Source organism: Lichenostomus cassidix, unplaced genomic scaffold (genome assembly GCF_008360975.1).
Source record: "Lichenostomus cassidix isolate B80296 unplaced genomic scaffold, HeHo_3.0 HiC_scaffold_34, whole genome shotgun sequence".
Lineage (NCBI taxonomy): Eukaryota > Metazoa > Chordata > Aves > Passeriformes > Meliphagidae > Lichenostomus > Lichenostomus cassidix.
In genome coordinates this window covers 210,392-225,806 of record NW_028147431.1, presented here as the reverse complement: position 1 = coordinate 225,806, position 15,415 = coordinate 210,392, and the positions used below count along the sequence as shown (strand labels likewise).

At 61.0% G+C, this 15,415-nt stretch overlaps 1 protein-coding gene across 3 annotated transcripts in view; it reads left to right on the top strand.

Moving 5' to 3' along the window:
* Nucleotides 1-15,415, top strand: part of CHD3 (chromodomain helicase DNA binding protein 3) — a 63,605-nt gene that overhangs the window by 42,527 nt on the left and 5,663 nt on the right. For 2 of the 3 annotated variants that reach the window (XM_085045245.1, XM_085045246.1), the window contains exons 24-36: nucleotides 793-959; nucleotides 2,009-2,186; nucleotides 3,141-3,206; nucleotides 3,705-3,790; nucleotides 5,249-5,382; nucleotides 7,288-7,432; nucleotides 8,736-8,898; nucleotides 9,787-9,899; nucleotides 10,333-10,459; nucleotides 11,175-11,273; nucleotides 12,256-12,369; nucleotides 12,913-13,021; nucleotides 14,878-15,010. In XM_085045245.1, coding sequence (XP_084901371.1) covers nucleotides 793-959; nucleotides 2,009-2,186; nucleotides 3,141-3,206; nucleotides 3,705-3,790; nucleotides 5,249-5,382; nucleotides 7,288-7,432; nucleotides 8,736-8,898; nucleotides 9,787-9,899; nucleotides 10,333-10,459; nucleotides 11,175-11,273; nucleotides 12,256-12,369; nucleotides 12,913-13,021; nucleotides 14,878-15,010 — 1,634 coding nt within the window. Of the gene's footprint in view, nucleotides 1-792; nucleotides 960-2,008; nucleotides 2,187-3,140; nucleotides 3,207-3,704; nucleotides 3,791-5,248; nucleotides 5,383-7,287; nucleotides 7,433-8,735; nucleotides 8,899-9,786; nucleotides 9,900-10,332; nucleotides 10,460-11,174; nucleotides 11,274-12,255; nucleotides 12,370-12,912; nucleotides 13,022-14,613; nucleotides 14,694-14,877; nucleotides 15,011-15,415 lie in introns of those variants that run through there. The other variant, XM_085045247.1, reaches the window with a different exon arrangement.

Sequence of the window (15,415 nt, the reverse complement as noted above, 5' to 3'; positions counted from 1 at the left end):
GGGCTGAACTGGGGTGTGCTGGGCTGTACTGGGCTGAACTGGGGTGTGCTGGGCTGAACTGGGATGGACTGGGCATTGCTGGGCTGTACTGGGCCATGCTGGGCTGAACTGGGATGTACTGGGCTGTGTTGGATTGCACTGGGCTCAACTGGGGCATGTTGGGCTGTACTGGGCTGAACTGGGATGTACTAGGCTGTACTGGGCATTGCTGGGTTGTACTGGGATGTACTGGGCTGTACTGGGCCCTATTGGGCTGTACTGGGCTCTGCTGGGCTGAACTGGCTGAACTGGGCTGAACTGGGCTGTACTGGGCTGTGTTGGGCCATGTTGGGCTGTGTCAGGCTGTGTTGAGCCATACTGGGCTGTACTGGGCCATGTTGTGCCATGTTGGGCTGTGTCAGGCCATGTTGGGCTGTGCTGGAGCGTGTTGGACTGTGTCAGGCCATGTCAGGCCGTGTTGAGCCATGTCCAAGCATGTGGGGTCCATGTCCGAGCATGTGGGACCATGTCTGAGCATGTGTGGCCATGTCCGAGCATGCCTAGGCCACGCCAGACCATGTTAAGCCATGTCCAAGCATGTGTGGCCATGTCCAAGCATGTGTGGCCATGTCCAAGCATGTGTGGCCATGTCCGAATGTGCTCAGGCCACGCTAGGCCGTGTCCAAGCATGTGAGGCTGTGTCCAAGCATGCCCAGGCCATGTTGCGCCATGGCCAAGCGTGTGAGGCTGTGTCAGGCCACACGTGGCCATTCTGGGCCGTGTCCCACCGTGTCCCCCGGCGTGGCCGCGCAGGGGACAACAAGGAGGAGGACAGCAGCGTCATCCACTACGACAACGAGGCCATCGCGCGGCTGCTGGACCGCAACCAGGACGCCACCGACGACGCCGACGTGCAGAACATGAACGAGTACCTGAGCTCCTTCAAGGTGGCCCAGTACGTCGTCAGGGAGGAGGACAAGGTGGGACACCCAGGGGATGCTGAGGGGACACCGAGGGGGTGGCGGTTGGGACAGCGTGGGGACGATGGAGACCGTGGGGTTGGTGGGAAGAGCATGGGGTGAGGTGGAGGTTGAGGTGGTGGGGATGGTGGGGACAGTGGGGATGGGGACAGTTGATTTGGGGGCAGTGGGGATGGGGACAATGCATTTGGGGACAGTTGAGTTGGGGACAGTGGGGATGGGGACAGTTGAGTTGGCAGTCATGGAGTTGGGGACAGTAGATGGGGACATCTACTGCTGGGGACTGGAGATGGGGACAATGGTTTGGGGTCACTGGAGTTGGGGACAATGAGAATTGAGATAATGGAATTTGGGGACAGTGGCTTTGGGGACAATGGAGCTGGGGATGATGGAGATGGAGACAGTGGATTTGGGGACAGTGGGGATGAGGACAATGGATTTGGGGACAATGGAGCTGGGGATGATGGAGATGGGGACAGTGGATTTGGGGACAGTGGGAATGAGGACAGTGGATTTGGGGACAATGGAGCTGGGGATGATGGAGTTTGGGGACAGTGGGGGTGGGAACAATGGAAATGGGGTCACTGGAGGTGGGGACAGGGGGGATGGAGGTGATGGGGACAGTGGGGACAACGGAGCTGTAGATGATGGGGACAATGGGGACAACAGAGACATAAATGATGGGAATGATGGAGATGAGGGTGATGGAGGTGATGGGGACCATGGGGACAACAGAGCCATAGATGATGGGGACTATGGAGATGAGGATAATGGGGACGATGGGGACAATGTAGCCATAGATGATGGGGGCGATGGAGATGAGGACAATGGGGACAGTGGGGACAATGGAGCCACTGAGGCTGACAAAGCCACTAAAGACTGTTGGGATTCCAGAACTTGGAGATGATGGAGACAACAAGGACAGGGCCACCGGCTCTGGGGACAGTGACCAGCACTGACCAATCCAGCAGTGACCCCGCAGCTGGCAGGATCCCCTGAGTGCCCCGAGTGACCACAGGTGTCCCCATGTGTCCCCATGTGTCCTGCAGATCGAGGAGATCGAGCGCGAGATCATCAAGCAGGAGGAGAACGTGGATCCTGACTACTGGGAGAAGCTGCTGAGACATCACTACGAGCAGCAGCAGGAGGACCTGGCCAGGAACCTGGGCAAGGGCAAGCGGGTCAGGAAACAGGTCAACTACAACGACGCCGCCCAGGAGGACCAAGGTGAGCACTGGGGGGAACTGGGATGGACTGGGATGGTACTGGGATGGACTGGGAGGCACTGGAAGTCATTAGGAAGGTACTGGGATGGACTAGGATGGACTGGCCAGGAACCTGGGCAAGGGCAGATGGGTCAGGAAAGAGGTCAACTACAATGATGCTGTCCAGGAGGACCAAGGTGGGCACTGGGGGGAACTGGGATGGACTGGGAGGTACTGGGAGGGACTGGGAGGGACAGGGAGGGACTGGCCAGGAACCTGGGCGAGGGCAAGCGGGTCAGGAAACAGGTCAACTACAATGACGCCGCCCAGGAGGACCAAGGTGGGCACTGGGGGGGACTGGGAGGGACTGGGATGGTACTGGGATGGACTGACTGGGACTGGGATGGTACTGGGAGGTACTGGGAGGGACTGGAAGTCATTAGGAAGGTACTGGGATGGACTGGGATGGTACTGGGAGGGACTGGGATGGACTGGACATACTGGTCACACTGGGACCTACTGGACACACTGGTCACACTGGACACGCTGGACACGCTGGTCACACTGGGCCGTGCTGTCCCCAACACCACGCTGTCCCCACTGGTCACACTGGGACACACTGGACATGCTGGTCACACTGGGCCATGCTGTCCTCAACGCCACGCTGTCCCCACTGGTCACACTGGGACACGCTGTCCCCACTGGTCACACTGGGACACGCTGGTCACACTGGGCTGTGCTGTCCCCAACGCCACCGCTGTCCCCACTGGTCACACTGGGACACGCTGGTCACACTGGGCCGTGCTGTCCCCAACGCCACGCTGTCCCCGCTGGTCACACTGGGACACGCTGGTCACACTGGGACACACTGGTCACATGGCCGTGCTGTCCCCAACGCCACGCTGTCCCCACTGGTCACACTGGGACACGCTGGACACATGGCCGTGCTGTCCCCAACGCCACCGCTGTCCCCCAGATAACCAATCCGAGTACTCGGTTGGCTCCGAGGAGGAGGATGAGGACTTCGACGAGCGGCCAGAGGGTCAGTGTCACCTGGGTCCCCTCATGTCACCTCTGTGTCACCTGTTTCCTGTCACGTCACCTCTGGGTCCCCTGATGTCACCTCTGGGTCCCCTCTGTGCCCCCTCATGTCCCCTCTGTGTCCCCCTGTGTCATCTCTGTGTCACCTCAGTGTCCCCTGTGTCACCTCACGTCCATTCTGTGTCCCCATGTCCCTGTGTCCATTCATTGTCCCCTTACGTCCGCTCAATGTCCCATGTCCTCTCTGTCCCCATGTCACCTCCTGTGTCCCCGTGGGTGACCTCCCTTCATTTGGGGAGGGGTCAGGGTGACACGGGGGGGTGGAGGGTGACAAAGGGGTCAGGGTGGCCTAAGGGTGGCCCTAGGGGCGTCAGGGTGACCATGGGGGGTCAGGGTGTCCCCAAAGGGGGGGGTCAGGGTGTCCCTAGGGGGGTCAGGGTGACCCAGGGGGGTCAGGGTGACACGGGGGTGTCCTGACCCCTGCCCGCCCCTCCCCCAGGCCGGCGCCAGTCCAAGCGGCAGCTGCGGAACGAGAAGGACAAACCCCTCCCCCCACTGCTGGCCCGGGTGGGCGGCAACATCGAGGTGAGGGGAGGGGACATCGGGGGGCTTGGGGACATCCCTGGGGACACTGCGGGGGACATCCCAGGGGCTTGGGGATATCCCGGGGGACATCGGGGGGGTTGGGGACATCCCTGGGGACACTGCGGGGGGGTTGGGGACATCCCTGGGGACATCCCAGGGGACATTCGGGGGGTTGGGGACATCGCTGAGGACATCCCTGGGGCTTGGGGACATCCTGAGGGACATGGGGACATTCCTGGGGACATCCCTGGGGCTTGGGGACATTCCTGGGGATATCCCTGGGGCTTGGGGACATCCCAGGGGACAGCCTGAGGGTTCTGGGGACATCCCGGGGGACATTCCTGGGGACATCCCTGGGGCTTGGGGACATTCCTGGGGATATCCCTGGGGCTTGGGGACATCCCAGGGGACAGCCTGAGGGTTCTGGGGACATCCCGGGGGACATCCCTGGGGACATCCCTGGGGCTTGGGGACATTCCTGGGGATATCCCTGGGGCTTGGGGACATCCCAGGGGACAGCCTGAGGGTTCTGGGGACATCCCGGGGGACATCCCTGGGGACATCCCTGGGGCTTGGGGACATTCCTGGGGGGGCTGGGGACATCCCAGCGACCACTGGGGTGTCACTGTCCCTGTCCCTGTCTTTGGGGACAAGGCAAGGAGGTCCCCAGACACCTCCAGTGTCCCCCTGACACCCTGGTGTCCCCAGTCTCCTCAGTGTCCCCAACATCCCCAATGTCCCAAATATCCCCAATGTCCCCAACATCCTTGATGTCCCCAACAAGCCCAACATCCCCAATATCTCCAGTGTCCCCAATGTCCCCAGTGTCCCCCGCAGGTTCTGGGGTTCAACACATGGCAGCACAAGGCGTTCCTGAACGCTGTCATGTGCTGGGGGATGATGTCAGGGTGTCCTTGTCACCCCATGTCCCCACTGATGTCCCCAATGTCCCCGCAGGTTCTGGGGTTCAACACGCGGCAGTGCAAGGCGTTCCTGAACGCTGTCATGCGCTGGGGGATGATGGCAGGGTGTCCCTGTCACCCCTGTGTCCCCAATATCCCCAATCCCCACAATGTCCCCATTGATGTCCCCACAATGTCCCCAATGTCCCCAATGTCCCCCACAGGTTCTGGGGTTCAACACGCGGCAGCGCAAGGCGTTCCTGAACGCGGTCATGTGCTGGGGGATGGTGGCAGGGTGTCCCTGTCACCCCTGTGTCCCCAACATCCCCAATCCCCACAATGTCCCCATTGATGTCCCCAATGTCCCCAATGTCCCCCGCAGGTGCTGGGGTTCAACACGCGGCAGCGCAAGGCGTTCCTGAACGCTGTCATGCGCTGGGGGATGATGGCAGCGTGTCCCTGTCACCCCTGTGTCCCCAATATCCCCAATCCCCACAATGTCCCCAATGCCCCCAATCCCCTCGATGTCCCCACAATGTCCCCAATGTCCCCGCAGGTGCTGGGGTTCAACACGCGGCAGCGCAAGGCGTTCCTGAACGCTGTCATGCGCTGGGGGATGCCACCCCAGGACGCCTTCACCTCGCAGTGGCTCGTGAGGGACCTGCGCGGCAAGACCGAGAAGGAGTTCAAGTAGGTGACACTCTGGGGACAGCGGGGACAGCGCCGGGGACACCACTGGGGACAGTGGTGACACCATCAGGGACAGTGGGGACAGCGCCGGGGACAGCGGGGACACCATCGGGGACAGTGGTGACACCATCAGGGACAGTGGGGACACTGCTAGGGGCAGCAGGGACACCACCAGGGACAGTGGGGACACCATTGGGGACAGTGAGGACAGTGGGGACACCATCAGGGACAGTGGGGACAGCACGGGACAGCAGGGACACTGCCAGGGACAGCGGGGACAGGCGGGGACACCACTGGGGGCAGTGGGGACACCGCCGGGGACATGCAGGGACACTGCTGGGGACAGCAAGGACAGGCTGTGACAGCATGTGGGGACAGTGGGGGCAGTGGTGACACCATCAGGGACAGTGGAGACACTGCCAGGGACAGGAGGGACCCTGGAGAGGGTGGTGACACTGGGGATATGTGGCGACACTCAGGGACACCACCGGGGACAGTGGGAACACCGCCGGGGACAGCAGGGACAGCATTGGGGACACGCAGGGACACCGCTGGGGACAGTGGGGATGAGAGATGGTGACACTGGGGAGAGGCATCAAGGACAGGTGGTGGCAACAGGGGTGGGTGGTGGTGACAAGGACAAGTGGTGGCACCAGGGACAGGGTGTTGGGGACAGATAATGGCATCAGGGACAGGGTGTGGCACCAGAATTGGATGGTGGCATTAGGGACAAGTGGTGGCAGCAGGGACAGGAGGTGGTGGCAAGGACAGATGGTGGCAGTGGGGACAGGCAGTGGCACAGGTGGCACAGTGATGGGGATGGGTGGCATTCCTGTGTGTGTCCCCAAGTCCTTTGTCCCCATGTGTCCCCTATGTCACCCCTACCCATTGTCCCTATTTGTGTCCTTGTGTCTCCTGTGTCCCTATGTCCCTGTGTCCATTTGTCACTGTGTCCTTATGTCTCCGTGTCCCTGTTTGTCACTGTCCCCATGTCCCCTCATCTTCCTGTGCTTTCCCATCTACCTGTGTCTGTCATGTCATGTTCCTCCATGTCCCTATGTCCCTTTGTGTCCCCATAGTCTCATGTCCTTGTGTCCCCCATATCCCTCCAGTGTCCCCTGCTGTCCCTTGCTGTCCCCTCAATGTCCCCTCTGTCCCCAAGCCGCGTGATGAGCCCTTACTCAGCCGAGCGCCATGGCCGTCGGTGTCCTGGGGACTGGACGAGGCCATTGTCCCCCTCAGCCCGACACAGAGCCATCCCCGGGGTCCCCATGTCCCCTCGGGGGGCCGCAAGTGGCCTTGGGGACGCCAGAGAGGTGGCAGCTCCCGGCCGTGAGCGGCACAGCAGGGACAGGCGCGGTGACGAGGGGACAAGGGCTGATGGCGCGGGGACACGGGGACACTGGGGACACGGGGACACGGGCTGATGGTGCGGGGACATGGGGACATTGGGGACATGGGGACACAGGGACACAGGGCTGATGGCGCGGGGACAAAGGGACAAGGGACAGTGGCAGGGACAGTGGGGATGGGAGGGGCAACGGGGATGGCAGGGATATCAGGGTGGCAGCAAGTCCCCAGGGCCTGTGTGTCCCTGTTCACGTGTCCCCATTTGCATGTCCCCATGTCCCCTTTGATGTCCCCGTGTCCCCATTCACATGTCCCCACGATGTTTCAAGGGGCTTCATGTCGTTCATGTGTCACTGTCCCCATTGATGTCCCCAATGATGTCCCCAGGGCCTACGTGTCACTGTTCATGTGTCCCCATGTCCCTATTGATGTCCCCGTTGCTGTCCCCGGGGCCTACGTGTCGCTGTTCATGTGTCACTGTCCCCATGTCCCCATGTCCCCACTGATGTCCCCATGTCCCCACTGATGTCCCCATGTCCCCGTTGCTGTCCCCAGGGCGTACGTGTCACTGTTCATGCGCCACCTGTGTGAGCCTGGCGCCGATGGCTCCGAGACGTTCGCCGACGGTGTCCCCAGGGAGGGACTGTCCCGGCAGCAGGTGCTCACCCGCATCGGCGTCATGTCCCTCGTCAAGAAAAAGGTACGGGGACACCTGGGGACAGCCAGGGGGACACCTGGGGACACCCAGGAACACCTTCAGACACCTGGGGACACACCTGGAGACACCTGGGGACACCTGGGGGCACATCTGGAGATACCTGGGGACACATCTGGAGACACCTGGGGACACACCTGCAGACACACCTGGGGACACACCTGGACACCTGGGGACACACCTGGGGACACGCCTGGACACCTGGGGACACCCCTGGGACAGCCCAGTACACGTGGAGACACATCCACAGACACCTGGGGACACCTGGAGACACCTGGGGACACACCTGGAGACACCTGGGGACAACGAGGAACACCCACAAACACCTGGGAACACCTGGGAACACCCTGGTTTTGGGGTTCCCCAGGCAGCTTTTGGGGTTTTAGGGTCTGGTTTTGGGGTTTTTAGGGTCTGGTTTTGGGGTCCTCCTGAGCTGCTCCCCCTGGAGATATTTTGGGATCCTTTTTAGGGGTTTTTGGGGTTCCCAGGAAGGTTTTTGGGGTTGCTGACCCCCTGTGCCCCCCCAGGTTCAGGAGGTTAAGCCACTGGTCGCTTCCCGAGCTGGCCTGGGGGGTTTTGGGTCTTTTTTTTGGCAGTTTTAGGGTCTGGTTTTGGGGGGTTTTTAGGGTCTGGTTTTTTGGGGTAATTTTTGTGGGTTTTGGGGTTCTCTGTAGGTTCAGGAGTTCGAGCACATCAACGGCCGCTGGTCACTGCCCGAGCTGGCCTGGGGGGTTTTTAGGATCTGGTTTTTGGGGTAATTTTTTGGGGTTCCCCACAGGTTCAGGAGTTGGAGCACATCAACGGCCGCTGGTCACTCCCTGAGCTCACCTTGGGGGGTTTAGGATCTGTTTTTTGGGGTAATTTTTGGGTTCCCTGCAGGTTCAGGAGTTTGAGCACATCAACGGCCACTGGTCACTCCCTGAGCTGGCCTGGGGGATTTTTTGGGGTAATTTTTGGTGGTTTTGGGGTTCCCCACAGGTTCAGGAGTTTGAGCACATCAACAGCCGCTGGTCACTGCCTGAGCTCTCCTGGGGGGTTTAGGTCTGTTTTTGGGGTAATTTTTTGGGTTTCTCCATAGGTTCAGGAGTTCGAGCACATCAACGGCCGCTGGTCACTCCCTGAGCTGGCCTGGGGGGTTTTAGGGGTAATTTTTTGGGGTTTTTGGGGTAATTTTTTGGGTTCTCTGTAGGTTCAGGAGTTTGGGCACATCAACGGCCGCTGGTCACTGCCCGAGCTGGCCTGGGGGATTTTTTGGGGTAATTTTTGGTGGTTTTGGGTTTCTCCATAGGTTCAGGAGTTTGAGCACATCAACGGCCGCTGGTCACTCCCGGAACTCGCCCCCGAGCCCAGCGCCGACTCCAAGCGCTCCTCCCGCGCCTCCTCCCCCGCCAAGACAGGACCCCCCAGCCCCGAGCAGAGCGGACCCCCCAGCCCCGCGCCCCCCACGCCAGGTGACACCTGGGGACAGCCTGGGGACAGCCTGGGGGACAGGATGGGGACAGCGTGGGGATGTGGGGACAGGATGGTGATTGGGATGGGATGGGATGGAGGACATGGGAACAGGATGGGGACAGGGGACAGGGTGGGGACATGGGGACAGGGTGGGGACATGGGGACAGATGGGGACAGGGACATGGGGACACAGGGACAGAATGGGGACATGGAGGCAGAGTGGTGACAAGATAGGGATGGGTACAGAGCATGGGGGACATGGGGACAGGATGGGGACTGTGTGAGGACAGCAGGGGGGACATGGGGACAGATGGGGACAGAGAGGGATGGGGACAGGATGGGGACATGGGGACAGAAGGGACAGCATGGGGGACAGGATGGGACAGTGAGGGGATTGGGTATGGGATGGGGATGGGGACAGAGGGGACAGGATGGGGACACGGGGACAGGGAGGGGATGAGGACAGGATGGTGATGGGGACAGATGGGGGACAGGGAGGGGATTGGGGTGGAGTGAGGGACATGGGGACCGGGTGGGGATGGAGGAGGAGATGTGGGGGACACGGGATTGGGACAAGATGGGGGACACAGGGGACAGGGTGGGAACAGGATGGGGGTTGGGGTGCAGTGGGGGACACGGGGGACAGGGAGGGGATGGGGACAGGATGGGGACAGGATGAAGATGGTGGGGGGGACATGGGGGACATGGCATGGGGACAGGGGGACAGAATGGAAGTGGGACAGGGACATGGGGACAGAGGGGTGGGATGGAGGGAGGGACATGGGGGACAGGCTTGGGACAGGGACAGGGGACATGGGCTGGGGACAGGGAGAGAGAGGCCCCAGGGGACACTGGGGACAAGATGTCCTGACATCCCCTGTCCCCAGCCACGCCGGTGCCCAGCGAGCGCGGGGACTGCCCAGGGCCACCCCCGGACAGGGACGAGGGTGACAGCAGGGACGAGAAGGAGCCCAAAGGCCCCGAGAAGATGGAGACAGATGTGAGTGACAGAACTGTCCCCATCCCCTGTCCCCATCCCTGTCCCCATCCCTGTCCCCATTCCTGTCTCCTTCGCAGCCTCCCTGTCCCACTCACGTTTTCCTTGTCCCCAGTTCTGTCCCCATCCCTGTCCCCATTTGTGTCCTCTCTGTCCCCAACCTCGTCCTCCATCATGTCCTGGCTGTCCCCAGTTGTGTCCTCCCTGTCCCCAACCCTGTCCTCACCCCCTGTCCTTGTCTCCCTGTCCCGCCTGTCCTCCATCCTTGTCCCTTCCCTTGCCATCCCATTGTCCCCACGTCCCCTTGTCACCGCTGGGGGTGGCTGGGGGACCCCGAGGTGACCCCGCTGGGGGTGCCACCCCCGCCTTGTCCCCCCAGGCTGCTGTCCCCAAGGTGCCACCACCGAGGGTGACAATCCCTGCTGTGTCCCCGCAGGCTGCTGTCCCCGAGGTGCCACCGTCCCCCGGCGATGGCAGCGAGGCCGAGGGGCGCAAGGGGGACGAGGAGGAGAGCTCTGGGCAGAGAGACCCCGAGAGCGACGGGCTGCGTGAGGAGCGGCCAGGTGAGACCCGAAATACCCCAAATCCCGGAAACCCCAAATTCTGGAAACCCCAAATCTCAAATACCCAAATCCTGGGAAACCCCAAATCCTGGAAACCCCAAATCCCGGAAACCCCAAATTCTGGAAACCCCAAATCCCAAAATAACCAAATCCCAAGGAAACCCCAAATACCAGAAACGCCAAATCCCAAAATACCCAAATCCTGGGAATAACCCAAATCCCGGGAAACCCCAAATCCTGGGAAAACTTCAAATCCCAGAAACCCCCAAATCCCAGGAAAAGTTCATATCCTGGGACTTCCCAAAATCCCAGATCCCCAAATCCCAAGAAAACCCCAAATCCCATGAACCCCAAATCCCATAAACCCCAAATCCCAGATCCCCAAATCCCAAGAAAACCCCAAATCCCATAAACCCCAAATCCCATAAACCCCAAATCCCAATAAAACCCCAAATCCCAATAAAACCCCAGATCCCATAAACCCCAGATCCCAATAAAACCCTAAATCCCAATAAAACCCCAAATCCCATAAACCCCAAATCCCATAAACCCCAAATCCCAATAAAACCCCAAATCCCATAAACCCCAAATCCCATAAACCCCAAATCCCAATAAAACCTCAAATCCCATAAACCCCAAATCCCATAAACCACAAACCCCATAAACCACAAACCCCATAAACCCCAAACCCCAGCTCCCCCCTGCCGTCCCACAGGCGCCGAGCCCGAGAAGGGCCTGACGGGTGACAAAGGGGACGAGAAAACCCCAGAGGAAGAACCCAAAGAGCGCCTGGGGGACCCCGACCCCAAAAGAGGTATCGGGGGGCGGGGCCTGACCCGCAGGGGGCGGGGCTTAACCTGGAGGGGCGTGGTTTAACCTAAAGATAGCTGTTATTAACATACAGTGGGAGGGGTTTACCTTGGAGAGGCAATGATTGACATATAGTGGGCGGGGTTTAACCTGGAAGTGGAGTGATTGACATATAGCGGGCGGGGCTTACCCTGGAAGGGAAATGATTGACGTATAGTGGGCGGAGCCTACCCTGGAAGGGAAATGATTGACATATAGTGGGCGGGGCTTACCCTGGAAGTGCAGTGATTGACATATAGTGGGCGGGGTTTAACCGGGAAGGGAAATGATTGGCATATAGTGGGCGGGGCTTACCCTGGAGGGGGCAGGGCTTGGCATGTAGTGGGCGGGGTTTCAGCGCACAGCAGTGCTTAGCACAGAGGGGGTGGGGTTTAACCTGGAGGGGCGGGGCTTGATATAGTGTGGGCGTGGCTTAACGCAGAGTGGGGGATTTAACCCACGGGGGCGTGGCTTGTGTGTGGGCGGTGCCTAACCCAGAGAGAGCAAGGTTTACCCTGGAGGGGCGGGGCTTGATGTAGTGGGCGGGGCTTGGGTGTGGGGTTGGTTTAACCTGGAGGGGCGGGGCTTGATAGAGTGGGCGGGGCTTAACCCAACCCCCTGTTTCATTCTCTGAGGCTCCCAAATTTTCCTCCTTATTGGGGTCCTGGGGGTCCTTTGGGCACTCTGGGGGGTCAGAGGTGTCCCTGACCCCTCCCCCCGTGTCCCCACCCCCCAGAGGAGGTGACAGCCCTGAGTGGGCGGAGCTTAACCCAGAGTGGGCGGGGCCTAACCCAACCCTTCTCTCATCCAATGAGTTAATCTCCAGAACCTTCCTGCTGATCCAGAGGGGGCTGGGGCTGTTTTTGGGGGGGTCTGAGGGAATTTTGGGGGTCCAGGGGTGGTCAGACCTGGCACTGACCCCTCCCCCCCTGTCCCTCCCCCCCCAGAGGAGGTGAAGGCCGACAAGGAGCCCAAGCCGGACGTTCGCCCCAACGGCCGGAGGGACGACAAGGCTGACAAGCCGCGGTTCATGTTCAACATCGCCGACGGTGGCTTCACGGGTGAGCGGGGACAGCGGGCACACCGGGGACAGCAAGGGATACTGGGGACACTGGGGACAGCGGGGACACTGGGGACAGCGGGGACACTGGGGACAGCGGGGACACTGGGGACACTGGGGACAGCGGGGACACTGGGGACACCGGGGATACTGGGGACAGCGAGGGGATGCTGGGGACACCTGGGGATTGTGAGGGGACACCTGGGGACAGTGAGGGGACACCTGGGGATCGTGAGGAGACACTGGGGGACAGCGAGAGGATAGAGAGGGGACATCAGGGGACACGTGGGGGACACTGGGACACAGTGAGAGGACACCGGGGGACACCTGGGGACACGAGGGGACAGTGAGGTGACACTGAGGGACACCGGGGGACAGCAGGGGACACCGGGGGACAGTGAGGGGACACTGAGGGACAGCAAGGGGACACCTGGGGACACGTGGGGGACACTGGGGCACAGCGAGAGGACACTGGGGGACACCTGGGGACACCAGGGGACAGCGAGGGGACACGGAGGGTCCGTCTGACGCGCTGTCCCCGCAGAGCTGCACACGCTGTGGCAGAACGAGGAGCGCGCTGCCATCTCCTCGGGGAAGCTCAACGAGATTTGGCATCGGCGCCACGACTACTGGCTGCTGGCCGGGATCGTCCTGTATCCTTCCTTCGGGGTGTCACCGTGGGGTTTGGGGTGTCACCGTGGGGTTCAGGGTGTCACCGTGGGGTTTGGGGTGTCCCCAGGGCTGGGGGGGTGAGGGTGACAGCACAGTGAGTGTGGCACTGTCACCTGGCTGCTGGCCGGGATCGTCCTGTATCCTTCCTTTGGGGTGTCACCGTGGGATTCGAGGTGTCACTGTGGGATTCAAGGTGTCACCGTGGGATTCGGTGTGTCGCCGTGGGGTTTGGGGTGTCATCGTAGGATTCGGGGTGTCCCCAGGGCTGGGGGGTGAGGGTGACAGCACAGTGAGTGTGGCACTGTCACCTGGCTGCTGGCCGGCATTGTCCTGTATCTTTTGGGAATTTAGGATGTCCCTGTGGGAATTCGGGGTGTCACTGTGGGATTCAGGATGTCCCCATGGGATTCAGGATGTCCCCTTGGGATTTGGGATGTCCCCAAGGCTGGTGGCAATGGCACCAAGGTGAGGGTGAGAACACCATGAGGGTGACCCAGGGCTGAGTGACACGGGCAGTGGTGAGATTGGGGACAGTGGTGACAGTGACACTGGGGACAGTCCTAGTCGGAGGAGGTGGTGCTGGCGATGTGGTGGCACAGTGACAAGATGACACAGTGAGGGGTGACAGGGTGGCCCAGTGACACACAGTGACACAGTGCCAGTCCTTAGCGCTCAGCCACGGCTCCGTGTGCTGAATATGGGGGATGCTGGGGACAGGGTGATGAGATGACAGGGTGATGTGATGATATGGTGACAAGGCAGCATGGTGACAGGGTGACACAGTGACCCATGGTGACACAGTGGCAGTCCTTAGTGCTCAGCCACGGCTCCGTGTGCTGAATATGGGGGATGTTGGGGACAGGGTGAGGTGATGATGTGGTCACAGGGTGACACGGTGACAGGGCAGCACAGTGACATGGTGACACGGTGACACGGTGTCAGTTCTTAGCGCTCAGCCATGGCTACGCGCGCTGGATATGGGAAATGTCTGGGACAGGGTGATGTGATGATGTGGTGACAGGGTGACACAGTGACACACGGTGGCACAGGGTTACATGGTGACACGGTGACATGGTGACAGGGCAGCACGGTGACACACGGTGACACGGTGGCAGTCCTTAGCGCTCAGCCACGGCTACGTGCGCTGGATATGGGGGATGTTGGGGACAGGGTGATGTGGTGGGTGGGGTGGGTGGGTGTGGTGGGGTGGGTGGTGTGGTGGGTGGGTGTGTTTGGTGGGTGGGTGGTTGGGGGTGTTGGGGGGGTGTGGGTGGGGTGTGTGTGTGTGGTGGGGTGGGTGGGGGTGTGGTGGGTGGTGGGTGGGTGTGTTTGGTGGGTGGTGGTTGGGGGTGTTGGGGGGGTGTGTGGTGTGTGGTGGGGTGGTGGTGTGGTGGGGGTGTGGTGGGTGTGTTTGTGGGTGGTGGGTGTGGGGTGTTGGGGGGGTGATGTGATGATGTGGTGACAGGGCAGCATGGTGACACAGTGACATGCTGTGGCACAGGGTGACATGGTGACACAGTGACAGGGCAGCACGGTGACACACGGTGACACGGTGTCAGTCCTTAGCGCTCAGCCACGGCTACGCGCGCTGGATATGGGGGATGTTGGGGACAGGGTGATGTGATGATTTGGTGACACCGTGGCAAGGTGGCAGGGTGATTGTGTGGGGGTGTGGTGGTGGGGGGGTGGGTGGTTGTGTTTGGTGGGTTGTGGTGGTTGGGTGTTGGGGGGTGTGTGTGTGTGGTGGGGTGACACGGTGACACACGGTGGCACAGGGTGACACGGTGACAAGGTGACACAGTGACACGGTGACACGTTGTCAGTCCTTAGCGCTCAGCCACGGCTACGCGCGCTGGACGGACATCCAGAACGACGGCGCCTTCGGGGTCATCAACGAGCCCTTCAAGGGCGAAGCGTCCAAGGGGAACTTCCTGGAGATGAAGAACAAATTCCTCGCGCGACGCTTCAAGGTCAGCGCCAGGGGACAGCGGGGACAGGGAGGGTGGCATGGGGACAGGGAGGGTGACACCGGGGTGGCACGGAGGTGACAGTGAAGGTGGCACAGGGTGACAGTGAAGATGACACCAGGGACAGAGAGGGTGGCATTGGGTGAGAGTCAGGGTGGCATGGGGTGACAGGTTGACACCGGGGACAGGGAGGATGGCACCGGGTGACAGTGAGGGTGACATGGGGTGAGAGTCAGGGTGGCACTGGGTGGCAGTCACGGTGACATTGGGTGACAGTGAGGATGACACTGGGTGACAGAGGGTGGCACGAGGGTGACAGTGAGAGTGGCACAGGGGTGACAGTGAGAATGGCACAGGGGTGACAGTGTGGGTGGCACCGGGTGACAGGGTGGCACAACAGTGGCATGA